Below are 27,566 nucleotides of genomic sequence, written 5' to 3' on the forward strand. Positions count from 1 at the left end.
CCCAAACCATTCTATGATTCTATGAGTATTTTCTTTACTGGGTTCCTGGGAAGGCCAATAAAGTCCATAAAAACACTTGGGAAGTGCTGTGTTTAGATGTTTTGGGTACATTTTGTACACCAGGTTTGCTAAAAGCCTGCAGTCTCTGTTTGTTTGGATGGAGGTTGTCTTGCTGCTGACATTAACTTGAGACCTCTCTGTTACTTTATTTCAGCTGATGGAATCCCCGGATCACGTGGGATACTGGACAATGTTTGACCTCATCTGTCAGATGGGAGGCACCATTTTGCCATCTGAAACCTTAGTGCAATGTGTGAGTCACCACAGGGCAGATTTTGCCCGTGGCTTTTTTGGAGACTCACGTTCCCCAGTGCCACAGCCTGTGCCTTGGACCTCGCTTCTGCCGTTGGATGCGACTTTGAACTGCTTGTTTTCGAAGCCCTCTGTCTTTCAGGCAGTGTTCCCCCAGCGAGAAGGGACCTTGTTTCTCAGCATGCCTGGTAATTTAAAAAAAAAATGGTGACTGATCTCTCCTGCAGAATCCTTGATGAGTTTCCCTTGTGAGCAGTATGTGTTGAAGTAACTTAAGATATTTTAAGTGTCTTAAGTGTTTATTTTGTTGTTTTTTTTAAGAAAAAGTCCTGCATGTGCTCTGGTTCCTCTGATATGAGATCTTTTAGCCCATATTTCTGATTTGGTGTCTTCAGTTTTCTGTGCTTCCATAAGTTTGGATGCTTGAAGAGCTCTTTGCTGGTTCCACCTTATATAGATGTGGAACTACACCCTTTTCTTCTGTATGCTTTGTCTCAGCTTCAGTTTGGCTAAACTAAAAACACAAATAAAAAGTCCCTTCAAAAGAAAGCAGATTTAAAGCAACATGAAGTGTGTGTTGGCTCTTTACTGGTCCCTTCATGCCCTTGGCACCTCTGTGAGAGCTTGGGGAGATCAGTTCTGCAATATGCTTGCAGTAGAACTATTCCCAGTTTAATCTCAATTTATTTTTCTTGCATTGAAGTTTTCTCTTCATCTAGATGAAAAACCTTTTTTTACAAGCTTTAGGATTTTTGCTTTATTTTCTCTTTCCACAGGAGAAAAGAAGCAGGAAAGCTGTGCTGTGATCCTGGAACCCCTAGCTATGAGCCAAAGCCAACTGCAATGGCCAGTCAGTATCTTCCTGAAAGGCAGCCTGACGGGTTGGAGCTTGATGCAGGCTGGCTGCTTCCTCACAGAGAGCTGGATACTGCAGAGCTCACGGGCTGAGCAGACAGCACCTCACAGGTCACTGTTTCATCAGCTGTTAAGGAGTCTAGTGGCTGAAGAACTGCACATGGTAAATATTTCTCTTTGCCTTAAACTAACATCTGTTCTGAAACGAGCTGTGACAGAGAGCTGACAGTGTGTCATCTTGTGAAGACAGTCACAGTGGTATTTGTTGCACTGCAAATTGCTCATTTGGAGCTAAATTCAGAAGATTCTTTAGAAGAACATGTAAATCCATAACCTGTTTGTAAAGGACCTGTACTCTTTAGGTCCCTGTATTTCTAGATGAAGTAAACTTTTCTCTTTTTAATGTAGGTTGCTGAGGTATCTCTATCAAAAACTTGGTGCCCCTGCACTGCTGTTTTGTCACCACTTTCTGAGAGCACTGCACTTCTGACTGTACTTGGTACTGAGAAGTCTGCTGAAGCTCAGCGATGCAGCCTTGGAGGAGCTGTAGTGGAGAACTCTTCCCAAGACCATGCTCTTCACCTCCCAGACGTTGTGAATAGTGTGTTGAGTAAAATTGACACGTCGGTGGAAGATTCTCTGGCCAGTATGGGTAGGTGTCAGGAAATGCAAAGCTTACCATCTTTTGATCATCTCTAGATCTGATTTGGAGTGGAAAAATCTAAAGCTAATCGTTTCCTCAGCGAGGAGTGTCTCTTTTTTGAGACACTCTGAGACACTCTGTGGCTCAGGCCTTGTGATGAGATGCAGAAATCTGCACTGCTGTACCTTTCTGTTTTATTGTCAAAGCATTAATTTCCATGAGCTTGTAGATAAAGTGCAGCTACTGTTCCTGGGGATGAGTTTTTGGAATGAGGTTTCCTAAAATGTGTCACACAGGCCATCCCTGGCCAGTAAAGCCTTTGGGGGTGGCTGCAAGGAGGCTGCTTTTAGCTCACCTGTTTGTATTAGAGTAAATCTTCTTATGAATCTCCTGCCTGATGTGTTGGCTGTTAAATTGTCCCTCCAGGAGCAAAGGTTTGGAAACCTCTGCTTTAGAGCCTCCATGAAGGCTGGGACCTTCTGCCACTTCATTTAGTTTCCTTCTAATTTATTTTTATTTTGTGTGTGTGTGTCTTCTCACAGCAGAAGAAACTCCTGTGCCAGAGTGGGTCCAGAGGGAACTGTCCCATACAGGGGGCTGGCATCCTTCAGTGCTCGAAGCCTGGTACCCTTTATCAAATGCTTGTGGAGCAACCTCAGATCTGATGGAGTCATTCAGGTATTTTTCTAAAACGTGTCTCTTGAGTAATAATTGAGGATTTTCCCTTCCTGTTAAGGGAGCTTTAGAGTTTTAGAATCAAGTGCTCATCTTAATGCTTTTATTTCTGTTCTCAGTTTACCGTGTGCTTTTGCTTCTTTATGTCTTGGTGTATATGACAAAAGGAGCTGAGAACAGGCTGTTTGGGTAGCAGTTTGCATGGATTAATATCCTGACAGTTTCAGGAGTGATAAAGGTGACTTAAAATGACCTAAGGTACTTGAGGAAATGTCAGACTTCACCTCATCTGGGAGTCCTGGTGGACAGCAGGATGACCATGAGCCAGCACTGTGCCCTCGTGGCCAGGAAGGCCAATGGCATCCTGGGGTGCATTAGAAGGGGTGTGGTTAGTAGGTCGAGAGAGGTTCTCCTCCCCCTCTACTCTGCCCTGGTGAGGCCACATCTGGAATATTGTGTCCAGTTCTGGGCCCCACAGTTCAAGAAGGACAGGGAACTGCTTGAGAGAGTCCAGCACAGAGCCACGAAGATGATTAAGGGAGTGGAGCACCTCCCTGATGAGGAAAGGCTGAGGGAGCTGGGGCTCTTTAGCTTGGAGAAGAGGAGACTGAGGGGAGATCTCATTAATGTTTATAAATATGTTAAGGGCGAATGTCAGGAGGATGGAGCCAGGCTCTTCTCAGTGATGCCCAATGACAGGACAAGGGGCAATGGGTGTGAGCTGGAACACAGGAGGTTCTGCTTAAACTTCAGAAGGAACTCCTTTACAGTGAGGGTGACAGAGCCCTGGATCAGGCTGCCCAGGGAGGGTGTGGAGTCTCCTTCTCTGGAGACATTCAAGACCCGTCTGGACGCCTTCCTGTGTGATCTCATTTAGGTTCCTGCTCTGGCAGGGGGATTGGACTGGATGATCTTTTGAGGTCCCTTCCAATCCCTAACATTCTGTGATTCTGTGATCTTATGATAACATCCTTCACCTTATCTTTGATAAGATCCACTGTGAAATACTGAAGATAGTGGTTGTGTTATCACAGTTGATATTTAGTAGGAATGAATAACCCTGCTTTCTTCAAAGAGCTTGCTGAATTAAACATAAAATAGATACCTAATGCAGGGTAGCTTAGCACAAAGCTGCTCCTGTAGTTTTCTGGCATGGGTCAGTGGCATATCCAATGTACATCAGGCAACTCTTGTGCTTGAGTGATCCTTTTAAGAGGGTGGTTTGGGTTTTTTGTATGTCTTAATTAAGAGTTTTGGGGAGCAGGCATTGGCATAGTACTAGCATGTGTTATTTGCACTATATTGTTGTGCTTCCCCAGGACTGGCACCTAGAAAAACTGGTTCAGGTCTACTGGGAACAAGGGATATGCCTTCTACTCCCATTTTTTTTTTTTTAAAGTATATTGAATGGCTCTTTTATACAGGCTTCTGCAGGTTCCTTGTGCTACCATGAAGGATGATGCAGACCAGTCTGCAGTAGAACTCTCAGAAAGTCTGTCTGAGCTGTACCAGAGAAAATTCAGCGAAGGATCTGCCACAGTTGGACCAGGAAATAAAAAAAGACGTATGTAGTTTGAGGTTATATATGCACTTTATCAGTTACAGATGATAAGACTTCTCAGCAGGCCTTTTTAATGCATGAACCTAGAGATCTGTACTCTCCTGAGTAGTGGCACACTTTACCCTTTTTATTTATTTAGGGATAGCATTATTTACATATTAATATTAGGATTGTTCTGTAGCACAACCAAAATAACTCTTTAATTGAAGGCTACACAGTGACTGATGGAACTGTTAAAAAGCAGCATGCAGAGCTCTGCAGTTTCACTAGTTGTTGATATAGGGACCACTCTGACTGCTAGTAAATATTGCAACCTAACAACTTTGTTCTGATTTGGAGAAACAAACCACTTTCTTCTAGAAGAGTGCAACCCTTGCATTTCAGGACACTAACCACAGCTGCATGTATCCTGACCTGATGTTTCCCTAAGTCTTGCTCTGTCAGCTGTTACTATTTCTGTGACACAAGATTGCTTCCTATATATGTAACTTCTGATTATACTACAGAAGTTCTTATGCAGAGCAAGAGTTTTCACATGCTTTTTACTTAGAGAAGTAGCTGCCTCTCCATCTATTTCATGGAGAAATAAAAACCTTTTGGACCACTTTTTTCTACTAGAGGTTATTAATCTCATTAGACAGTAACACAGCATTCAGTGTTATGCTCTGCCTTGGGTGGAGTTCCTGCCCCAGTGTGTCTGATGGTTGAACTCCCTTTTTGTGGTGTTGCAGGTGGGGTTCCCCGAACTCCAGTCAGGCAGAAGATGAAGACCATGTCCAGATCCCTGCAGATGCTCAATGTAGCAAGACTGAATGTAAAAGCTCAGAAGTTTCAACCTGATGGTGCACCACCAACAGTGAATGAGAAGTTTCCACAGAAGCTTTCAGCAAAAAGATTGGATGAAAAGGCAGAAGAAAAGGAAAAGGCACTTAAAATATCAATAGGTAAGTTATCAGTCCTGATATTTGTAGGAGGTCATATGGGATTTTTATGGAAGGGAGAGGCATGGATAATAAGGGAGCATTTGGTGCTAGGGAGCAGATCAAGTTCCCCCCTCATGGCAGGGGGGTTGGAACTAGATGATCTTTAAGGTCCCTTCCAACCCAAACCATTCTATGATTCTATGATTTGGGTTTCTGTATCTTCAGCTTGGCACAGAGTGGTTATTTTCTTTTCCACTCTTCTCCCAGTTAATTCCTGTAAATGTTGACAACCTGCTGTTGCAGCTGCTCCTGGGGTTAGTTTCCTGCCTTATCTCCATCTGAAAAAAAGCAATAAGAAACTATCTTTTCTTTAACCAAAAGAAGTAGAGGGAAGCACCCTATTGCTAATTATGCAGAAGTAAAGGGAATTCCTTGACTGCTACAGTAGCCTGAAAACTTGCAGATCTGCTCAGAACTAAGCTTATCATTTGTGATGAGTCCAGACCTGGGATGGTTTCTGTTAGTGTTCTGTAGTCTGGATGCATCTTTGCTGGAGAAAATATCTTGTGATGACCACCTCTGTTCCTCTCTTCAGCTAAATGAGTGTTTTATCAGTAAGGTGTGGTGAACAGGGGTTTAGTTAGCTTGTACCATTTCCCTTGCAGACCTCAAAACTGAGGAAGAACTGCAGTCCCATTTAACTGCAAGCTACCAGAAGGCTGTTGCTGAAGGAGTTCCTTCGTCTCTGTGTGCCCAGAACATGATCATGGCCATTAAAAGTTTCTTGAAAGTAGAAGATGCTAAAGAGAAAGAGGTAGGTAAGAGCATGTGGGCAGGGCTGTTAATGATCTGGAATTTATTAAAATTTATTTATTTATTATATATTTAATTTATTCAAAGACAGTATTTTAAAAAAGACATTATTGCAAACCATATTTTAAAAAAGATTAGTCTTCTGGTTTTGCTTAACATGGCAAATCTAGGCCTACTGCTTCTTCAGGAGAGAGAAATAGTTCAAGGTATTTCTTACTTTAAGTCTGTAAATACTGTTAAAGGTGGTAACTCACTGAAACCAAAATTGGTAAACTTGTGAATAATTGAAAATAAAAACTAAAAACCAAATCCATAGTTACTGAAGAAGGCCTGAAGCTACAGGTGACCTCTGATTTCAAGCTGTAAGCTGTTCTGTGTCTCATGTCATTGTGACTTTGCTATTGAAAGAAAAAGAGAATTCCTTTCTTTGAAGGAGATGAAAAAATCTGAGGTATTGCCAAAAGAATGGGTCAAGAGAGGAGAGGGGTAAAACCTGTCCTGCAGACAGGGAACAGACTGTAAGTTTTTGCTGTAATTATGTGTCTCTGCAGGTGGCCTGTGTGGAAAGGGTCAGAAGCCATCTCCTGAAGACCAGCAAAATGCTCAGACAACAGCATGCCTCGCAGAAGGAGACCATAGTCAGAGAGTATGAGACACTCTATTTAATTCTGAGATACTGTGGAGTTGGTTAGCAGTTTTTAATGGTGGCTTTTTGTACAAATGGAAAAGTGTTTGCATGGGGTAAATATTCCAAGGAGAATATCTGGTCACAGTAAAAACATTTCACTAAAAGCAAATATACATACGCTGCGTGATAAACTTTGCAGCCTGTGTCTGAAATGAGGCGCCTCCCCTGCCACCAAAATGAAATGCTAACCAAATTATGCTGTCACAAAGAGCCACTTCCCCTCCCTTTACTTTTTTGAGCATACCTTTTGCAGTAAACACGCTGTTTCCACCAGAAAAAAAAGGCAGTGGATGACTACTTATTTTCTTAGGTGCCGACTTCAGGTATTTTTGCGCCTTGAGTTGTGTCTTCAGTGCCCTTCACTGCAAAGCAACGCTGACGAAACGGAGCAGCTGTTAGAAGAGGCAAGTAGATTATAGACCAGGATGTGTTTCTGGATGGTGCTGGAAATGCAGACCTGGAACCTGTCGTTTTCCCCTGATGTTACTGTAACCATTTAATATTTATATTTATAGTTGCAGCTGGCACCAGCTTAATCCACTTTCTCACCTGACTTTCTCTTTCAGATGACAGATATGCTGCGCATTTTATGTCTGACTGAAGACCCGGGGTATCTTACAAAATTTCTAGAGGAAATATTAGAACTGTAAGTTCTTTATGATGTTTAAGTATTACTCTAGGGACTGTGGTTTGGGTTGAGTATCTTCTTTGAGTAAACAGCAATCTACAGCTTTCATTTACTGCATCTTTGTAATTTTCAGTTTAGCTACTTTCTGGTTGATACACTTGTATCTTGATTAAAGAAAAAATAGCTGATAAGCAAGTAAACTACTGAAAAAACACTTGATTTTTAGTTGTTTTTTTTAATTGACACATAAGAACAAAAATTTAGTTCAAACCTTGGGATTGAAATGTGGACAGTTTTGTGGGAGATTGTATTTAATTTGGATTCTCTCTCCTGCTCTAGGTATATAAATTCTATACCAAAGACTCTTGGAGATATATACTACAGTCTTGGTACACAAATACCCCCGAAGCTGGCGTCTGTTCTGCCTTCAGACTTCCTCAGTGATGACTCCATGACTCTGGATAGCACATCTCCAGGCCTTCCACTGTCTTTATCATCTGCCTTAACAACCAGTGCTGTTTGCCCACGCAGTGAGAGCGATCAGCTGGAGGAACTGCGCACCAGATCTGCCAAAAAGAGAAGGTAATAATTCCAAATAGGAGGAAGCTTGTTGTATCCCGGGCTGTGGCTGAGGAGTCATCTAATCTACTGCTCAGTCATCTTTGTTTCCATTGCTGGGTAATGAGTTGGGGCAAGCTGACACCTGCTGATAGTCCTGCAAGCCTGAGAGAAATGTTAAGGGCTCCCATTTTTCATTTTACCTTACCATTGCTGACTATATGAAAGTGAAATCTCGATTATGTGTGTATCTTATGCACAAGTAGAGCTCATGAGCTTCTTCCATGAGAGGAAGAGGATGTTCTACTGTGCAGCAGGTGACCCTATACTGTTAAAATTAAAACTGCAGCTTACTGGAGACCTCTGTGTTGGGGATCCTATGTACGTTTTTAGCAAATTGTGAAATTAGTTTTAATACCCACCTTAAAGTTAGGTATGGCTATTTATATTGCTATTTATATTATAGATTTCTTCAGTAAGTACTGGATATTTATTTATATTGCAAACCATCTTTCAATGTTGTAACTTTAGTGAGGTAACAATGCAAAGAATTTGCAGTCTGAAGTTAGGTAAAGACTTCCTATCTCCAGAGTCAAACCCAAGTTGAGTCATCATTAGGTTGATATCTACACTTCTGATCTTATTTTAATTTAATGTTTGTATACTTTTTAAAGGAATAATGTGTTAGCCAGGCACAGGAGCATGACAGAAGCACCACAGAACTTGCGTCAAATTGAGATTCCCAAGATAGCCAAGAATCTCGTCAGAAAGGTAAAACTCTTCCAAAAGGACTGTGTGTGGGTGGCTTCTGCAGGGCTGCAGCAATGTTGTGAAGTGACACTTGAGTGCAAAAGCTGTTGCTTTGTATTCCCTTAGCAAGTATACCCTGTATCAGCTGTACAGAGATCAAAACTGTTTTGGAGGAGAAATTGAAATAATGTGTGGTTCAGAGCTTACAGTTGATATTCATAATAGTTAAACATAATATTAAATTGCTGGTGAGGCTAACTTGGTTTGTTTGTTTCAGGAGAACTCTCGTTCTTACCTTGCCTCTGAGAAGTCCCAGCAAATGCCTTTGTTGCAGAAAGAAGCAGTGCAAGGTATATTGACTTCTAGCTTTTCCATGGAAAGGTGCGTCTTCAGCACATGTTCTCCCTGTAAATTTTAGTGAGCTGTGATGAAATTATGCTGAAGCTTGCTGGAAACCTGAAGGAAGTTTTGCTGAATTCTCAAAAAACTGAGGAAAAAATAATCTGTGTTCTGTATGTGCTCACTGATTAGCTGCTTCTTCTGCTGTGGCATCTGCATTTAGCTTATTGTGGGAATAAGGCAAATAATGTCAATTTGTAAGAGAAGCCCAGGATGGATTTGGAGGAGGACATATTCCAGTAGCAGAAAAACAAATTTTCAATGCGTTGTGGCCTCTAAAAAGTTGTTTTTCTGCACTGGTATGTGATGTTCCCATCTCTAGTGGCCTGACAAAATTATCTTTCTGTATGGTTCTTTTTTTCCCCTTTTCTTCCTTTTAATCTGATAATTTCTTAACTTTGTCTTGCCTCACAGAGGTTACAAAGGTAAGGAGAAACCTCTTCAATGAAGAGATACTTTCACCATCAAAAAGATCTATGAAGAAGATGCCTAGAAGCCAGTCAGTATCTGCTGTGGAAGGCCTAAGATACAAATGCACTGAGGAAGGCTCTAAAGGTAGGACATGACTTGCACATGTAGGATTGTTGCAGAAGAGCTTTTGCTAAAATTCCTATTCTTGTGTCCTCAGTTCTATGAAACAACTAATAATGCTGTGTGTTTAATGAAGGAGGAAATACTTTAGATCAGTGCTGTAGTGTTTGGGTAGTGAATAGGATGGTATTGAAACAAACCTATTTTTTACTGAATTCTCTGTATCTCATAAATAAAACAAATGTTAAAATGCTTGGTTAAAAAAGGATCTGTGAAAGAAAGGTGAAGAATAGAAGTTATCTCAGTAAATTAATTGTCTGACATAGTGCTATTAATAACTGGACTCTGAAATAACGATGATAGCTTCTGAGTGCACAAAGATTCCTTATTGGCTGTCATTCCTAAACTGAAGCCTGTACAAAACTAGATACTTGTGTCCTAACTGCTGGATAATGGTGCAGTGTTACAGCTCTTGCTTGATTTTCAGATCATCGTAAGTTATTGACCAAGAGGGTTGCAGAAACACCGCTGCATAAACAGGTCTCCAGGAGACTCCTACATAAACAGATCCGAGGCCGGTGAGTAAGCTGTTCCTGGATTCCTTCAGTAAGCACTGGATATTTAACCAATGGCAGTGAGCACGAGAACTGGATGTCTTCTTTGTGGTCAAAGCATCATCTTCACCTGTGTCAGCAAGAGAAGTAGTGGTCACTAAATTCTATCGTGTGAATGGGGAGAAGCGCTGTTTGTTTCGTTGTGTAAGTCAGGGGACTCAATTCCTGCAGCAAACTGCTGTTAATGTTTAGTTGCTGCTTCAAGGGCTCCTGAAGAAAAGGCCTGTGCTGTAATTTGTGCTGTCTGGGCTGAAATTTAGTGTTTATTTCCATGTAGAACACAACTAGACGTTACCCATACTCAGTCAAATGTTAATAGGAGGCCATTAGGCTCCCTTAGAGTAGCCCCCAAAGCAGTATATTGCTGTGGAATAGAGTATTGCTTTTCAGTCTTTACATAAAGTGTTTTCATAAATGTGAACAGCATGCCAAGTCCAAAATGTTTGCTGTTTCTTAAGGTCTTCTGATCCAGGTTGTGAGACTGGTGTTGTAGAAGAGTCTCCAGAGAAGGCCATGAATGGTAAGCACTAATTTATTTATTTATTTTTTTAAATTAAAGGTGTTTTTGCTGTGTTCTAGCTAGTAGGATGAGCATGCCTCAATTTAGGTAATTCATGAATAGTCAGTACAAAAGTATTGTACTGTTCTGTTGGGGGTAGAACCACTTGCTGCTCACTGCTTTGACAACCCTGTATGGTAGAAGTTAACAAAGAAAGGTAGATAGTAACTTTTAAATGAAAATACATGAACAACTTCGAGGTGAACAAGATTCTGAGCTGCTATAATTACTGTCAAACCAGCACATGCAGAGGTTTTTGGGGTTTTTTTAATGTAACTTCAACATGTTGTGCTGTGACTCTGACATTGCTCTGATTTCTGCTGTAACAGATAGCCACCTGGCTCTATGGAGTGTCTCTTATGTTGCCTACTGCTGCTTCTTATCCCCAGGAAGGAAGAGGAAAACAGCATGGTTGGGCAAGCAGGAAGATGAAATCACTAGTTAAAAGAGACAGGAGAATTAACTAATCATGTAACTTGGATGTAACTTGAATTGAACATGGATTTCTAGTGTTGCTTTCCATATAGTTGCTGGAGAGGGATGAGAGTAATCATGACTCAGAGGAGGGAACATCATGATTTGGAAGGAGATTTGTATGCATTAATATTCCACATCCCCAAGAAAGTTGAAGCTGTTTCTTTGCACAGTTGCCTCCCTGCATGAGATAGTTAGCTGTATGGAAGTTTCTTCTTGGAGTGTGTTCTTTTCAGTTATGAACTATTCCTGAAGATGTCCCCGTTGTTGAGGGAGACAGAAGGCTCAATCTCCAATGTTCTTACCTTTTCAGAAGCAGGTTTGAGAAGAAGCCCACGCATCAAATGGCTGTCTTTGAATAGGACCTGCTCTAGTGTCTTCTATTCCACTCCACAACCCAGCTCACAAAATTCACAGCGAGCCCATCAGGGACAAGAAGATGAGAGCTGTACGCTGCAGGGTGGAGAAGGTATGTGTGAATGGGATTAGAGCAGGCTGATACTGCTGATCTGAAAAGCTGGCATGGATGGCTCTGAGTTTGATTTGGCTCCACAAGAGACTGTAAGAAGCTAAGAGCTATCATGTAGTATCTTCTGTAGACAGAAGTTCATCTCCAGTAATTATTTTTGAATTGGGAATCTGAATTTGGAGGACAGTAAGGCAGCTATTTCTATGATGAGTGTGCTGTCAACTTAAGAAGACCAGTCAGGCCCATCTAACAGAATACCCCTGACTGTCAGTCTGCATTCCTTTAGTGCAGTGAAATCCCTGTAAAATATGGGACAGAAATCCTACAGCTACTTTCAGTCTACTCTGTGGCAGCATAAAGCAGTGAGTGATGGGATCTTCTTTCCTGGCTTTCTCAGTAGGATTATCAGCTATGAATGGTGATGTTTAGTTCTTTATATTGTACTTAATAGAATCCTTAGTTGTGAACCAGAACTTTCTTAAGCTACAGGCTATAAATAGAATAAGGGGCTGAGCTATTTTGTACCTTTTTCTCTTTCTACAGATGGATATTAGTTTCATGTAATATATAATAAAATAACAATAATTCTGGTGAAGCTCTAATATTTAGCTAGAAAAGAACATGCCAGGGCTATGGGCTTTGAACACTACTTGTCCATGCATCTGAAGTGATTGAGAAAATTGTTCATGGCAGGTTACCTGGTGTTAGTTGAATTGTACTGTTCCACTTCACAGGCATTAAGCAGCATTCAGAGAGCCCCACTGTCCACACTCCCAAGAGGTTTTTCTTTGGTGCAGTCATTGACACGTGTAGCTCACCTGGAAGGAGGAGAACAAGAAAAGATTCCTTACACTTAGAAGAACTGACTGCCTGTCAGGTAGAAACACTTACCTCTCTCTTTCTTCTCACCCCTTTTTTTCTATTAATGTTTAATGAGACCTACACATCTTAAACTTAGTGTTTCTGTTAAATCTACTCAAATGCTTTTTGAGTTTTAAATCTTGAGAAGTAAATATCAAGAGAGGGAAATAATACTGCTGGAATAGAACAAGCATGAATCTTCTTTCTTTTTTTTCCTCTCTTTTTCCCTCTGCAGACTCCTAGAAAAACACCTAATAAATTTGCCCAGAAGCCACTGAATTCTGCTAGTAAGCTACCAAGGAGGTCACCTCGCCTTCTCCACAGGACACCACAGAAGCTGGAGAAGACTCCTGGCAAAAGTCCAGCTGCTAAGCCGATTGCAGCTAGGTGTTTGGGAAAGTACTCTTCTCATCCTGTACAAAGGGTCAAGTCACCATCTGTGATAACTGAAAGTAAAAGGGTTCACTTACTGCAAGTAACTCCTAAGGACTGTTCTCCAGCAGAAAGACTTTCCCCTCCTCGCAAAGAGGCTGGATTACAAACACCAGAACATGAAGGGTTTGCAGTACTTAATGCCTCATTACTACCTCTGACAGATTCACATCCAGCTGCCTCTCCCCCCTCTGCCATCCAGGAAAGATGTTTTACAGAACTGCAAACTCCAAGACGTTCCTTGAGATACCTCTCAAAATTAGCATCTCCATTTGGTATTCGGAGGCAAATCCTCACAGGGGAAATTCGGGTGCAGTCAGATCTGTTACCTCAAGCAACTGGAAGTACTCCCAGGAAACATGAAGATCCAGGTTCAGAATTATGTACCAGCCCCCAGAGTGCAGAAATAATGCAGCTTGCTGTGAGACCAGAGCCTCCCTTCAGTTCTCCTCTCTCTGAAAGTTCCACAAGCACTGTGGTGATCCGCTCTCCTTCCCATGTGCGGGCTGGGGAGTCTGACTGGGAACTTAGTGCATCTAAACCATCTTTCCAAAAATCTCCGGGTATTGCTGGCACTTCACTGAGGTCCCTGCTTCACGCATCCAGGCAGGCTGAATGTGAACCAAATTCTGGAGGAGAGAACCTCACGCTTGCATGTGCAACATCTAAAAACGAGGACAATCATCATGACAGTGGTGGTAACTCTTCTGTAGAAAGCCTCCAGCTTTGTCAGGCCCACGTTACTGGAAATACCCCTGTATCAGAGATGGATGTAGTGTCTCAAAAGTCTCCAAGAGAGGACTTGGAAAACTTGGAAAAGCCTTTGTCTCCAAAGCCTTCTGCTGGCGGGCAGGTACATGCACAGAATGCTGAGACAGAGTGTGAGCGATTGATTAAGGAGTGGAACTCCAGTGCAAACAGCTGTGAGTCCTTCCTAAGTGGTTCTCAAACAGGTAGTGATGACTTGGAACCAAGAACCCTGCTGAGAGAAGAGTATACGGGGCTGAAGACTCCAGGTCTTAAGAGACACTCCAGATTTGCCCTGAATACTTCACCTCCTATGCCAAAGTCTGCTCCTGCCTATTCTTTACGCTGCACTGCGGACAGGAGACAACGAGAAGCTGCAGCACGGATGGGAAATCCTCAACTTCTAGCCAAGTTCTCTTCTAAAAGCCGTTGCAAACTGCCTTCTGCTAGCTCACCAACTTACGAAGTTGAACTTGAAATGCAAGCTTCAGGCCTGCCCAAACTTCGTATTAAGAAAATTGGCTCTTGCTCATCATTGGAAGTTCAACCTGAAGCAAATGCCAGCAAACCCAAGGGAGGAGAAAGCCCCTTTGGTGATCTTGCTATGACTGGGTGTAGCAAGCACCCGGGAAAACTAGCAGCTGCCTGTGTTTCACCATCCTGCTTTCGCTCTTTCCATAGTACACCTGGGAAAGGTGGGGGACAGACCTACATATGCCAGTCATACACCCCAACAAGCTGTGCCTCTAACGCCACCTCCCCATCCCCCTTAGAAGCAGGAGTTCCCTGGACACCTTCTCCAAAGCAGAAGGGGAAGACTACCCCTGATGCTATCAAGGATTGGCCTCGGAGGAAGAGAGCAGCAGGCAGCACTGCTAACGCTAGCTGTGCTCAAAGCGAGAAGAATGCTGATGAGCAGAAGAGAATGTCCACAGGCAGAGGAGGAGAGATTAAGATCTTGGAACATTATAGCAGTAAAGTAACAAATAATCTGGGGGAATTTGAACTGGAAGGGATTTGCAGGCTCCAGGATCAGGCATCTCCTAGTGACTCTGAACCCAGGGCTGATGAGGACTCTGCTATGGGAACTTTTGGCTTGAAGTCTCGGAAGCGAGTCTTCAGGCATCTGTCGCCAGAAAAGGAGGAGAATCGTGATCCCAAAAGATCTTGCACTGATAGTTGCAACTTGGATCTCGCTGGCTTTTCCACAGATGAGGGCAATGGAAGGAAATCAAGGACAGACTCTGTGCTTCCCGAGAAACCAGGGGCATGTGCGCTCGTAACTCCCGAGCAGCACAGTTGTGTAGGGGATGATGACGTCTTCCTTCTGTCAGGTAATTGTTGTGGGTGACACTCCATTGAAATTCAGAGATGGTTAAAAATGTGAAGTAGACAGGAACAAAACTTTTCTCTGTCTATCTGATGGAGAATGAGGTCGGGAGGGAGAGTGGGTTGTAAACGATGTGGAAGTTAATTATGTGGAGAGGCAGATTAGATGTGAGGAGTTCATCAACGGAGCGTTAAATGTTGGGAGAGATCAAAGAAATATGAAAGCAGAAATCTGGAAGAATTAAAAGGAAAGTTTGAGAACCTGGGGAGGGAGGATCACAGTTACATCCAACTGCTGTCTTGTACATAGTGACAACTCAAGGTGAGTAAAGGTGGTGTAAGGTAACTACAGGGCACAGGGTGGAATGCCACTGTGCCTTGAGGGAAGCGATAGCTCTTCCTATTGTAATACGTGTTGAAATTGGGCCAGGTGATTTATTTGGCTCTGTCTTGATGCCACTAGCTGTTTCTGCTCAGCATTCAGCACTGAAGTTAACTGTCTTAAATCTAAATGTTGGCTGCTTTGGTATAGGCTGGAGGCTTGGCAGGGTTGGTCCTGTGGGTGTTGGTATTTACTGGTGCCCCAGTTCTATCTGCCTGTGGCGGTGGGCATGGGAAATGATTGTCTTGCCAGCAGTAATGCTGCATTGGTGGGTATTTAAAGTACCTCTTTGCTTTTGCTGTGGGTACAGGTGATTCTGCTGACCCTGGTGAAACAGGCTGTCTCAGCTCTGTAAGCAAGACCTTGTGAATTTCAGATACTTAATCCAGTGTTGTCCTGGAGATTACATGTTGCAGGGGACTGGCAAATACTGTTCTATAGGCATTGCATCCCCTGGAGCATTAAGCTTCAGTGTCTGCTTCCTCTGGCAAGGAAATGTCTGTATACAGGGAGTAGTGTCTTGTTCAACTGGTGTCACTGAGAAAAATGGGCAAACTTTAAAGCAATATTAGTTCTATTAGCACTAATTAGCCTTAAGCTGGTCCTGTAAGAAACTTCATGTACCTACAGACCTCGTTTTTGTATTTACCATCATGGTTATAACTGTTTTTCTTCCAGGACATGAGTTAACTGAGAAGTAATTATGTTTAATACAAATGAAGTGCTGTTCTACTAAACCACTTAGGAAAATTAAATGTGCCGAGAGCTAATTCCAGACTGCCATTTACCTTTCTTGGTGCCAGAAATGCACTGATAAACTTAAAGCAGCACTTGCACTGATGGAAGTTTTGAGGTGGAGTAAAGGCTGTGTATGAGACTTACCTGAAGGCACTTGTGAGTTGTGCTGCAGCATCTCACTCTGCTTCTCCAGGCTCAACTCCACCGGTGAAGAGCGTGCTCTCTGCTAGCAGCCTTCGAGCACTGACCCAGTCCCCACTGCTGTGCCAGGGACAGACACCACCATCTCGGAGGAAGTGTGTTCCAGGTAACCAGCTCTGCTGTGCTGTGAGGAGAGGCTGGGCTTGAGCAGACTAGGTGTGCTCTCTGCTTGCCTGCAGCTGAGTGAGAACAAAAGCATACTGTGCTAGGAACTGTGCCTTGTGCCAAAAACCTGTGGCTCTATCTGCCACTTCTGTATTCAGTGTCTTTATCTCACATGCTTCCAAGAAACTTGGCATGAACTGGAAAATTTGGGAGGGAGGGTAATAATGAGGAAAAAGAGTAGCTTAGTAGAAGTGCAGCTTACTGTTCTCCTTGCTTGCAGTTGGTGTTTGGCTTCTTGTGAGTTGCCAGTAAACTGTGGCAAACTGTGGCTTTAATTTATTCTTTCTGTTTTGTAGAAGATGAATCCGATGCCTTCCAAATTACTGCCAACCAGGACCTGTCTCCTTTCCACATCATGGCTTTCAGGAAGCGTCCCCTTAGCAGGACTTACTCACGGAAAAAGCTGCTGAGCTGAAGTTTGGAGCCAGAGCAGTATGGGAAACTTCACATTATCCCAGCTGTACAACATCCTTTTTAACGAGGACCTTACGTGTGGTGCTGGACTGGAGCTGTCTTGTGTTGGTAGGAGACTGGATGCAAGCATATGACAGTGGAAATAAGAACCACTCTAAAAGGTTTTGTTGGGTTTTTTTAACCTCAATTGCAGCATCTCTCCATCCATTCAAAGCTCAGCTCAGTCTTTCTGGTGCTTCTCCTGCATGTGGTAGTTGAGTTCTGCAGTGAAGGTTCAGTTCTGCTCGGTAAAGAGGGAGAGTTGTCCCTTTTCTATGGCTTTCTTGTAAAATAAACTGATAGGAATTTTCATTGTGTCACTTGGTCAGAAATCTGTCTTTAGCCCAAGTGCTGGGTGAGGGATTGGGACTGCAGGAAGAAGGATGCTGGAGGTGAACTGGTACAAAACAAGCTGCACGCTCTGGCTGTGTATCCTGTCCTGATGCTAACTGGATCCCTGCTGGCTGCATCCTGTTTGCCAGCTTAGTGGGAAAATAACAAGCAGGTTAACTCTGATTAATGAGTAGATTACTCAGAAATACCAGACAAATGCCAGGAGTACAGAGGAGGGGAACAATAACTTAGCTGGGAACAAGGAAGGAGAGGAGTTTGATTCTTTATTTGGTGCATAGGCTGCTGGTTAAGCAGATCAGTACAAGTGCTGATGGAGAACTTTGTCCTTTTCTGCAAACTTGCAGTAAGCCAGAGAGGACTGGCTGGGGAAAATTCATTGAGGGTTAAAACTTGGATGGAATAACTGGAGATGACAGTTCAAAGGCTTGTCATCTTTACCAAACTGAGTTACTGATTAAATAGTGACTAGTTGCCTGTGAGACATGGGGTTAGAACCAGAGCACATGAAGACAGCAGGAGCTGCGATTCAGGGCCTGAGGTGTAGCCTACAAGGAGCTAAAGTTGTGCATGATTTTGGAAGGGCTGGGTTATTCCTGTAGGACAGCAGTCTGCACAGCAGGGTATCTGGGGTCTCCTCACTGTCTTAGGGAATGCACAGGAAGCAGAAAGCTAATGAAGATACTGTGAGGTCATCCTGAAACCAGGCACAGCAATGCACAAGTTGGGTGCATGGTATTGAATGGAATTTGTTTCCTGGCAGCATGATTTGTTGCAGGAAAGCTGGCTGTTTCCCTCTGCCAAGAGAGGAGGTATGCTGTGCTTACCAGTGATTGATGTGCTTGTGAGAGAGGTGCACCTGCTTCAAGGATGTGGATGGATACACAAGCATGGAGCTTCAAGTCTACTACTTCCAAATAGGATGGATTCTTCTTTTCTCTGCTGAAGATCCTTGTTTTCAACAGCAGAAAATAAAAGCTCTGAACTTACATCTTGTGCAGCTCAGTCACACCTACAGCCCTCAATAATGTCCCCCTCTCAAAGCCACACTCCTACAGAGAAGATCAAATATCTAGGAGGAAGAACATAAGGTGGTGCTGGCTTTCAGCTTGGTGTATGTTACTCCTCCAATGGTAGCTGTGCTCATGATTTCAGGATGAAGCAGTGGCTTGCTTTCTGGGGTCAGGCAGCCAAGCTGCTGCTTACCCCAGCAGGTGTCTGGGCTTTCATTTCTTGCCCTCCCACAGTTAAGTCCCCTCCCCGAGGTGGATGGTGTCAGTGTTAAGCTGCAGAATTGTATTTAATCTCCCTTATATCCAGACTGGAAGTTTTCCCAAGAGTAAGAAAATGCTGCTTTAAAGCAGTTTATAGGCTGGAGCAGAAAATGGCACTGACCCAGGGTTGTTTATCCTGGGTGCTTCAATTCTGCTGCTGTCTGGAGATGCTTTTCCTGCAGCAACTCAATGTAGGAAGCAGCCTACCAGCCCTGTCTGTGAGCACTTGCAAAGCAGGTACTTTAACATTAAGACAACACTGTGACAGCAGCAGAGTTCCCAAGCAGTGAGGTTTAAATAGAACTCCTTTCCTACACACGCAGAGTGAATCATAGAATGGTTTGGGTTTGAAGGGACCTTAAAGATCATCCAGTTCCAACCACCCTGCCATGAGCAGGGACACCTTCCACTAGACCAGCTTGCTCAAAGCCTCATCCAACCTGGCCTTGAACACTTCCAGGGAGGGGGCAGCCACAGCTTCTCTGGGCAACCTGTTCCAGTGTCTGACCACCCTCACAGTGAAGAACTTCTTCCTCATATCTCATCTAAACCTCCCCTCTTTCAGCTTAAACCCATTTGCCCTTGTTTTGTCATTAACTGCCCTTATGAAAAGTCCCTTTGCATAAGGATGGAATAAAGCCTCTGACAGGTGCCTGCTTCATAAAACTCATTCTGCTTTATTAGAAAAGTTACAGTAGAAATGTAAAAAAAAAAAAAAAAAAGCAAAAATTACTACAAAAATCTATGTACAAGTTCTGCAGGACTGCAGAGCATCTCCCTCTGTAAACAAGTTTTTAGTGTTAAAGGCCAGGGTGGGAAGTGTCTCCCACTTCCCAGTGCTTCAGCTGGTGAGGGCGTGGGAGGAAAGGTGTCCAGTCAGTGCTGTCTAGACTGGGAGCAACGTGGAGAACACAGGTCCCACACCTTACACACTTCCTTCCCTTACGATGAAAAGTCAAGTCTCTTTCTTCCTCAGGCCTCTAAAATGTGATAGGTTTGTTGCCAGGCGCGCTTGAGGAGGAGGAAAGCTCTTAAGCTCACATCAGCAATACGGGCTCCTCCCTGCCCCGTGCCAGGTCAGCGTTAAGCCCTGCTCTAGAGTGGGTTTCTCCTCACGTCTATCATTGCTGGGTGGTAAGGCACTGGCGTCACGTTCAGGCTGGCTCTGCGCGGCTCCCAGCGGGGCTTGGAGGCAGGAGCGAGGCTCCGTGGCGGGTGCACCTCGTGGGGCTGCCCTGCTCTCAGCAAGTGCTCGGCCTCCCTCTGCCGAAGGTCCCCGGGGCTGTCGTTGGGCAGCGAGGAACGTCTCCAGGTTGATGGCAGAGGGGCGTGCACCAGGTCCCTGCTCTCATCCCTGACCCGATGGCTTTCTTCAGCCATGGCCAGAGGCACAGGCTGTTCTCCAAGGCTGGATTCCTCGCTGGTCCTGAGCGCAGGGGGAGCTCTGTCCCCAGCCCTGTGAATGCTTTTCTCCATCCCTGCTGGGGAAGGTTTGGAGGTACAGTGAGATAAGTATCAAGATCTCTACCTTCCTCATCAAAAATCGGTGCCTGTAGAGCACTCACTCAAGGCCAAGAATGACCTGCACAGCTCCTGACTCTGCTCAACAGGAATTTAAACGCCCTTCCTTTTAACTTGGTAGGAACAGCAAAGCCCCAGCCTGGGTTTCCTCTCACCTTTGGTCTGTCCAGGATGGAGATTCATGTTACTCAGCCTCTGGTTCAGCTCCTGGTTTGCCCACATATAACGGCTCAGCTCCTTTTCCAGCACCTGAATCCTCGCCTCGTACTGCAGCTTGCTGCTGGCCAGCCCCTCATCCATGTGCTCTACAAGGAAAAACAAGGCCATTTCAAGCTGCAAGCCCCATGACAGACCACAGCTGTGCCTCTGCTGCCTGCTTCAGGAGCTGGGTGGTTACCACGGCTCTGCTGGAGCAGTAACTGGATGTTCTGCTCGTGCTCCTTCTGCTGCAGGGTGAGCTGCCGGTCCATCTCCAGGCGCTGACGCTCCACGGCTGCCTCCAGCCGGTACACCAGCTGCTGCTGCTCCTCCAGCTGCATCTCCAGCTCCGAGAAGGCAATGTGCTGCCTGTGCTGATCCTCCCGCAGTGTCACCACCTGGATAGGGCCCAAGAGCAAGAAACATCTCAGCTCCTTCAGAGCCTGGAAGCTTTCCTTCACTACTGGGCCTGATCAAGTTAGTTTTTTAGTACAGCATGCAAAGGTTAGTAGCTCTGGGATGTCACAGCCACCTCACGGAGGCAAGGTGGCTGCACTGATGTGGCAGAGCCAGCGCAGGGATCCAGCATCCTATGACTAGTTAGGCCTCTCTCCCAGGTGTTGGGACAGGTGGGGATCACGGTGCTGTGGCTTTGTGGCCTGACTTTACAGGGCAAAACTGCAGTAGCAAGCAGGCAGAAGGCTTGAAGCTGAGGAAAACACGTTTGGTCAGATACTACAGTTCTCACCAGCACAAAGGATAGTTGTCTCCTACCTTGTCAAAATACTTGCAGAGCAGAGCTCGGGTCTCAGAGGAGGAGAGGTAGCTGAGCTTGGCCATGAGGTTCATCTCGCACTGGGACAGCAGGCTGGCTGAGGCCCGCAGGACTCGTTGCCTGCATGTGATGGACTCGTTCTTGTACTCAATGGCCGCATCCAGAGCCTCGATTGCCTCATCCAGCTGGAACAAGATCCGTTCTTCCTGCCAGGGCAGAGCTGCAGTTACTAGGGAGCAAAGGGTTGGCTCTGTCTTACCCTGCCCCAACCTCCCTTGTCCTCTCAATAGTGCTGGCAAGAAGTTGGGCTACACACAGTCTGGGGACGTGAGGGAGCATCTGCTAATGACCCCACACTCAGGTCTTTACTCCTCTCTTACTACCTCACGCTCGCAAGCAGAGCAGCCCAACCTGAGAACAGGTACCTCTGGGGAGAGCAGGGTGCCCTGGCGCAGCTTGTTGTCGAGCTCCAGCCTCTGTTTGAGCAGCTGGTCCTTCTCCTGGCGCAGGTTGTCGATCTCCTGGCGGATTTGCTGCTGGTCGTGGGCACTGCCGTGACGCAGCTGCCCGTTCTTCTCACTCAGCTCCTTTTCCAGGTGCTCAAGGCGGCTGGACACACGCACTATGTCGTCTGTCAGGGCCTGCAGCAGAAGATGCTCAAGGGGATCCGCTCTAAAGTCAGACCCCCAGCCCCTTTGTACTCTCTCCACAGGTCAAGTGACCCCACGTGCACACCTAAGCCAAGGGCTATCAAACCAACGTGCTCAGAGGCACAGCAGGACCAGGTTCTCCTGTAGAGGCAGGGTTTCTACCCACTTCCCAACACCACCTCATCCTGACCTGCAGCCTGCTGCCAGACCCAGAACAGCACCCAGGTCTTCCAGCCTCCCACCTCTGCTGGAAATCAAGCAAAGGGCTGAGGTGTCACACCCCTGTCCTACCTGGCTGGAGCGCAGTCGTTTGCTCTCCAGGCCATTCTTCTCCTGCAGCAGGGCCTCCTTTTTGGCCACAATAGCTTCCCGCTTCCGCAGCTCATCTTCCAGCTCATCCAGGGCCTGGCGCTGCTCGAGAACTTTATCCATCTCCGTATCCAACCACTTCTTCTGTTCCTCAATTTTCTGATGGAAGGAGAAGCAAAGGGCATGTGCATGCATGCAGACAGCAGCAGCCCTGCCCAGGACTGCTGGACTAAAGACCAACGGGGCTGAGATCAGAGAGTCTTGAGCCCATCTCTGCTAACCCCTACAGCCCAGACATCACTGGTTTTATCCTTCCAGCTGCTCTGAGGCAGAGCTGAGCTAAATCTGCAGCTGCCAAGGGGGCCACATCTCCCACAACCCTTCTGCTAACAGACATGATTTCTTTACCAATGCTAGGATTTAGAGGAGAATCTCGGTCCTGGGGCTAAGACATGATCTAAGTCCTCTGCTACTGGAGACAAGTAACAATAGGGACTGTCCTCCTCAAAGGCAGGACGGGCTATGCCCCATCTCCAGCTGAAGTCCCTGCTTCCAGGCCTCCTCTGTCAACCAGCAGTCTGTCCCAGTCTGTCCCAGCAGTGCCCTTTGAAGAGGAAGGAGGCAGCAGGCTCGCTCTGCCCGTACCTCCTGCTGCTCCAGGCTGATGACGGAGCCCCGCCACTTCCTCTGGAAAGCTGCTATTTCCTCTGTTTTGATGCGCAGGATTTTCTGGTGCTGCTCATGCTTCAGTTCCAGTTCCTGCATGGAAAAGAGCAGCTGTGAGCCTCAAGAGGCTGCGTGCCCTACAGCCAGGGGCTGAGGGACAGCTTATGCTCTCTGCTAGCTCTCTGGATACTCTTAACAAAATCCTCTCCCCATCCCCATGCTCTCCGGGACAATTACAGACCCCATCAGAGCCACCCTCGCCTGCCCAGCAGCTTGCAGAGCCCACCCATCATCATCCTCACACATCCCGCAGTAGCACAACCGCTCCTGCCTGTTCCTACCTTGACTTGGTGCTGCCGCTTATTCACCTCGGTCTCCAGCCGCCGTTTCTGCTCGCTCTCCTCCCGCAGCCGGCGCTGCAGCTGGCCCTGCTGCCGCCGCATCAGCTCGATGTTCCTCTCCAGCTCCTGCACTCGCTTCTCGCTCTGGGCCGAGAGCGACACCAGCCTCTCCGTCGCCTGCTTCTTCTTGCACAGAACCTGCCAGAGGGTGAAAGCTGCCCTTGGGCTCGGCCTCTCCCCCCTGCCCTTTGCAGAGATGTCCCCAACTCTTCCCCTGCCCGCCTCCCCAGGCAGGCAGAGCCCTCCCCACTCACCCGTGCCTTGCTCTGTGCAGCTGCCACACGCGTGCGGTACTCCTGCAGCTTGCGCTTCTCCCCAGGGTCCCGGGGCTCTTTGCCCTCCAGCTCCTGGAGCTGCTTCTGGCTGTCGTTCAGCTCTGCCCGTACCTGCTCTGCCTCCTGCTCCAGCTCACTGATCTTCTGGCAGTACTGCCTGTTCAGAGCCTGGGCATCCTTCCCTGCAAGACATTCCCCTCCACCGTGACCTCCAGGCCCTCTTCCCTTGCAGACAGGATACAGACCCCTCCTCTCTCTTTCTCAAGTATTTTTGGCTACAAGGACTGTGTGCTCCCTTGCCCTCAGCTACTCTAGGGAAGGGATTTGGGGAGAAACCACTGGGAAGGGTCTCACTCAGCCAGAGGAATGGAGAAACTGTGCTCTGCTGTGTACAGGGGAAGGGACTGGGCACAGACAACATGGGGAGGACAGGTAAGGATGGGAGTAGAGACCAAGCATCCCAACCAGGAGGAGATTTCATAGGGAAGGGAGGCAGTTCCCACCAGCAGCTCTGCACCTGTCTTAATGAGCTCCGTGATCAGTTCCTCCTTCATGCGGATGTTGATTGCCAGCTCTCGGATCTTCTGCTGTGCTTGTACCAGCCTCCACTCGGAGTCCTTCCCTGGCAGGCGCTCCCAGGGACCGAGCAGTGGCTCCTGCCTCCTGCAGACCTCTGCAACACAGATTCCCAGGTAAAGAAGGTCCTGTCTTAGTAGCTGGGTGACAGAAGAACAATCCAACCTCAGATCTGTAGCCAAGAACTGGCACAGCATGACCCAGAGTCACCTGCAGCTTCCAGCAAAACATGCAGCAGTTCAAGTTTCTCCTTAACAAAAGCAGCTAGACTGTCATCTGCTCCAGGTGGGATATGCTGTCTTTTTTATCAACAGCACCCATGAAGCACCAGCAGCCCTAGGAAGACTGTCCAATAACCTGTGATTGCCACTTGCCTTTTGACAGCTCCACCTGCTCCACCTGAATCGAGTGGGGATTGCTTCCACTTGGCTCCTCACTCAACTTGCAAATCTCTTTCTTGCTCCAACTTTGAATCCCGTTTCTAGAAGGAGTAGAAAATTATAATCAGTTGGGTCTGGGCACTGCCAGAGCTGTTCCCAGTAAGGACTCTCATGATCCGCAGGCTTCAGAAGGGACAGAAACAGTAGCTGTGCTCAAGAAAGATGGCAATTAGCTCCCCAGTGAGCAGGCAGCTGTCTCAGCAGAATCACTGACCCCAGAGGCAGCGTTTGCTTCTACATCCTACACAAGAGCTGAGATGCAGAGGTGGGACAGACAGGTCATGCAACTGCCAGGGCATGGCACAGTGCTGGGACAGCCTTGACTCACCGGCGCCGGGATAGGGACCGTTTCTGTTCCCACTCCTCCTCCTCCTCTCCCGAAGACAACTCTGCTGGCTTCTCTGAGTCCTGGCTCTGCTCCCTCCTCAACACCTTGATCTCTGGATTGCCGGTCGGGCACTGTGTGTGGTTTGGTTGACAGTCTGCTGGGTCCTCCTCCTGGAGGGAAGAGTTGCTGTCGAGCTGCTGTGGCAAAGAATCAGAGAGGAAAGATGCTGTGTGACAGCTGGTGCTAGAAAAAGCATCTCTCAGCTGGGCATCACTGCTAGACACAAAGGAAAGCAACGAGATGGAGTTAAGTGTGTTTTCTGGAGAGCTGCTGTGTTGCTAGACCTGGCTGCCTGCCCTCCCACCTTCTGCTGCTCAAATCTGGGACCTGCTGAGCAAATCTGGGACCTGCCTGTAACACTGAAGTAAAAGCCTCAGTTTTGAAGCTGGGCTGGCTTTGCCAGAGCTGTGAATCACTCTGGATGTGAACACTGAGTGCAGTCCTCTGGACTACACTTCTGACAAGGTTCATGTTCAATGGTGAGGAAAAAGCAGTTCACTCAGTGGAGGGCATCTGAGTGAAAAGGCAGCAGCTCCTCAATGGCACAGACTTGCACCCTCACCTTCCTGCAAAGGGCTCTGCCACTCTGCTCAGCGGGAAGGAGCTCCGAGGGAATCCTGCTGAGGCCATGGGATGGGGCAGCATCCAGCGGGGCTGTGTGAGGTCTCTGGCCAGCAGTCACCAGGTGAACGTTTTCCAGCAGTTCTGGCACACACAGGTTTGGCATTGCCATCTCCAAGCGCACATACAGCTCTGAGATCTTGCCCTGCTGCTCCTGCAGCTTGTCGCTCTAGGAGGCAATGAGAAAAATGTGGTTTTGTACATGTAGATCCTGGACCTGCTGCAGAGGAACTCGAAAGCTGGGCTGTGCTCTCTTGGGGAGGAAGAGGAGGAGTAGGGCAGGTCCCTACGAAGAGAGCAGAGCGCAGAAATACCTGCAGCTTATACTGCTCCATGGCATCCTCCAGGGCAGCCAGGAAATCACGGTTCTCCTCCTCCAGGCGCTCCACTTGCCTCTGCAGTTTGGCCACCTGCTCATCTCTGATGGACTCACACCCCTTCTCAGTGTTCACCTGCCCCTGGAAATACAAGAGAGGTAGCATCAGCATCCACCCTTGTCCTTCGCTTCCCATGCTGGACTCGGCTCTGCAGACCCTGATTTTTCCTGCAAAATACATCTCTTGGCTGCAGCTTCTCCCTGCCTCCTGGGAGGACCATCTCTTTCTGCCTCCCTATGGCCTCTTGGCTAGGTTGCTTCTCCTCATCTCCCTCTCCTGACCCTTCCACCATGCTGTGCTGAGGCTGCTGCCTTCAGCAGCCATCAGATGAACCCAACCTCAGAGCTGCAACACCCCAACTGTTACCTGGGCTTTTGCCAGCTTTGAACCTTGTGCCTCAACGCTCTGGTCTTCCACGGAGGTGCTCTCGATGCCGCTATCCAGCCTGGCTGAGGTCAGCTCGCTCCTCTCGCTCTCCACTGCGCACAGCCACTCCTTAACCCGCAGGACCTGCTCCACCGTCAGGTTACTGTTCTCCTGCAGCTCCATCAGCAGCCAGTACGCAGCGTCGGTGCAGGTGCGGTAATGCGCGCACTCTGCCAGCAGCCGAGCCATGGGGTCCGGTGCGCATCGCTTGGCGGTGGCCGAGCGGTTGATGATGCGGGTCTCGGAGCGGTGCCGCTGCTCCAGCGCCTTCTGCAGCTTCTTTATCTGCAGGTGAAGCTCTTCGACGTGCTCTGTCTCCTTGCGGCAGTTCACCACAGCCTTGTTCTGGATGTTTTGTGCCCGGCTGGCATAATTCAGCGTGTTGAGGCTCTCATCGAAGTCGGAGGAGCACGGGCTGACGCAGGCTATCATCACAGTCTGGGCGTTCCCCCCCAGAGAGTCTTTCAGGATCCTGTGGAAAAGCACAGTGATTCAAATAGCTGAAATACAAACCAGTGCAGGAACCAGAAGGTTTCCAGCCTTCTTCAGAGGTTAAGCCCAAGGAAAATTATATTCTTGCTCGGTGGCTGATTTGGCACCAGAGAAGTGAGCAGAATCACTAAGCAGAGGAATAACAGTTCACACTGTGACACGTTTCCACTCAAATAATTCCCAAGGCTGGGACCTCCCTGACTCTGTGATCACTGCTGGGCACGTGCTGCATGGGAACCTGTTGGAGGTTGCAAACGCCACCTGCTTGAGCTAAACACTCACTGCAGACCATCAATCAAGCCTCCTGGAAGCCTTTTTTATTCACTGCCAGGCAGGAAAGGCAGGATAACCCATGGTGACACTTCATCTCAGCTTCAGCAGCATGACTTGTGCAAGCCTCATCTTTTGCAGCACTGCAATGAGCTAGTCAGTCATTTCTATCCTGACCTCACTGCTCCTCAAGCTTCCCTATGTGAAAACCTGCACAGAGAGCAGACCTGTAAACTGCTGTGAGGTACAGTGGGTCAACTGGCCCCACACCATCAAGCAGTTGGTCTGAGAGTGCTGGTGTGAGAGCAGAAGGGACAGCTGGCCCTGCAAGCTCCTCTTGGCTAGCCTGGGGATTCTGCCACCAAACCAGGCAGGCTGGGCATGGGAAAGGCTGGGAGAAGCATTGCATCCCTCCTGCTAGGCTGAGAGCCAGCGAGACGTGTGGAGCATGGGGGTCCTGGTCCCAACTGTACCTGGTGATTTTGGAGTCCCTGTAGGGGATGTGGCTGCTCTTCCTCCGAGGGTCTCCCAAGGCACTGATGACGTTGCCCAAGGCCAGGAGGCCACTGTTGATCTGGATACTCTCCTTTAGCCTCTCCCCTGTGTTTCCCGTCTTCACAATTCGCTCTGAGCCCGCCAGGTCCACAAAGTGAAACTTAGAAACCAGGACCTGGCCGGAGGCAGGGACGGACTCAGGGTAGTGGTGCAGGGGAAGGCGCCCGGCCCCGCGCCGCTGTTCCATGGTCACCGTGAAGATGGTGTGCGAGCGGCTGGGATGGTTGTTGATGTGGGGAGG

At 47.1% G+C, this 27,566-nt stretch overlaps 2 protein-coding genes across 2 annotated transcripts in view; one reads left to right on the forward strand and one right to left on the reverse strand.

Annotated features, from left to right (window-relative positions):
• Positions 1 to 214: 214 nt before the first annotated feature.
• TICRR (TOPBP1 interacting checkpoint and replication regulator) lies at positions 215 to 16,722 on the forward strand (the record flags this gene model as incomplete). The annotated part of the gene is made up of 21 exons (XM_029087077.1): positions 215 to 500; positions 1,089 to 1,330; positions 1,576 to 1,819; positions 2,353 to 2,488; positions 3,910 to 4,049; positions 4,778 to 4,990; positions 5,635 to 5,783; positions 6,334 to 6,428; positions 6,781 to 6,874; positions 7,037 to 7,116; positions 7,438 to 7,680; positions 8,331 to 8,427; positions 8,684 to 8,756; positions 9,220 to 9,360; positions 9,824 to 9,914; positions 10,409 to 10,470; positions 11,297 to 11,452; positions 12,187 to 12,329; positions 12,549 to 14,826; positions 16,135 to 16,248; positions 16,604 to 16,722. Coding segments are annotated over 21 exons (5,196 nt in total), but the record flags the coding sequence as incomplete, so codon positions are not given.
• A 2,758-nt stretch (positions 16,723 to 19,480) lies between these two features.
• KIF7 (kinesin family member 7) overlaps positions 19,481 to 27,566 on the reverse strand; it is a 9,305-nt gene continuing 1,219 nt past the window's right edge. Inside the window, 16 exon segments of the mRNA XM_029087076.1 lie at positions 19,481 to 19,866; positions 20,062 to 20,211; positions 20,304 to 20,502; positions 20,879 to 21,085; positions 21,305 to 21,520; positions 21,821 to 21,997; positions 22,484 to 22,597; positions 22,846 to 23,043; positions 23,160 to 23,362; positions 23,698 to 23,853; positions 24,131 to 24,237; positions 24,525 to 24,721; positions 25,147 to 25,374; positions 25,520 to 25,663; positions 25,949 to 26,480; positions 27,244 to 27,566. The exon segment at positions 27,244 to 27,566 is cut by the window's right edge and continues 9 nt beyond it. Of these exon segments, the coding sequence (XP_028942909.1) occupies positions 19,481 to 19,866; positions 20,062 to 20,211; positions 20,304 to 20,502; positions 20,879 to 21,085; positions 21,305 to 21,520; positions 21,821 to 21,997; positions 22,484 to 22,597; positions 22,846 to 23,043; positions 23,160 to 23,362; positions 23,698 to 23,853; positions 24,131 to 24,237; positions 24,525 to 24,721; positions 25,147 to 25,374; positions 25,520 to 25,663; positions 25,949 to 26,480; positions 27,244 to 27,566 (3,537 nt within the window).

Source organism: Antrostomus carolinensis, unplaced genomic scaffold (assembly GCF_000700745.2).
Source record: "Antrostomus carolinensis isolate BGI_N321 unplaced genomic scaffold, ASM70074v2 scaffold27609, whole genome shotgun sequence".
Lineage (NCBI taxonomy): Eukaryota > Metazoa > Chordata > Aves > Caprimulgiformes > Caprimulgidae > Antrostomus > Antrostomus carolinensis.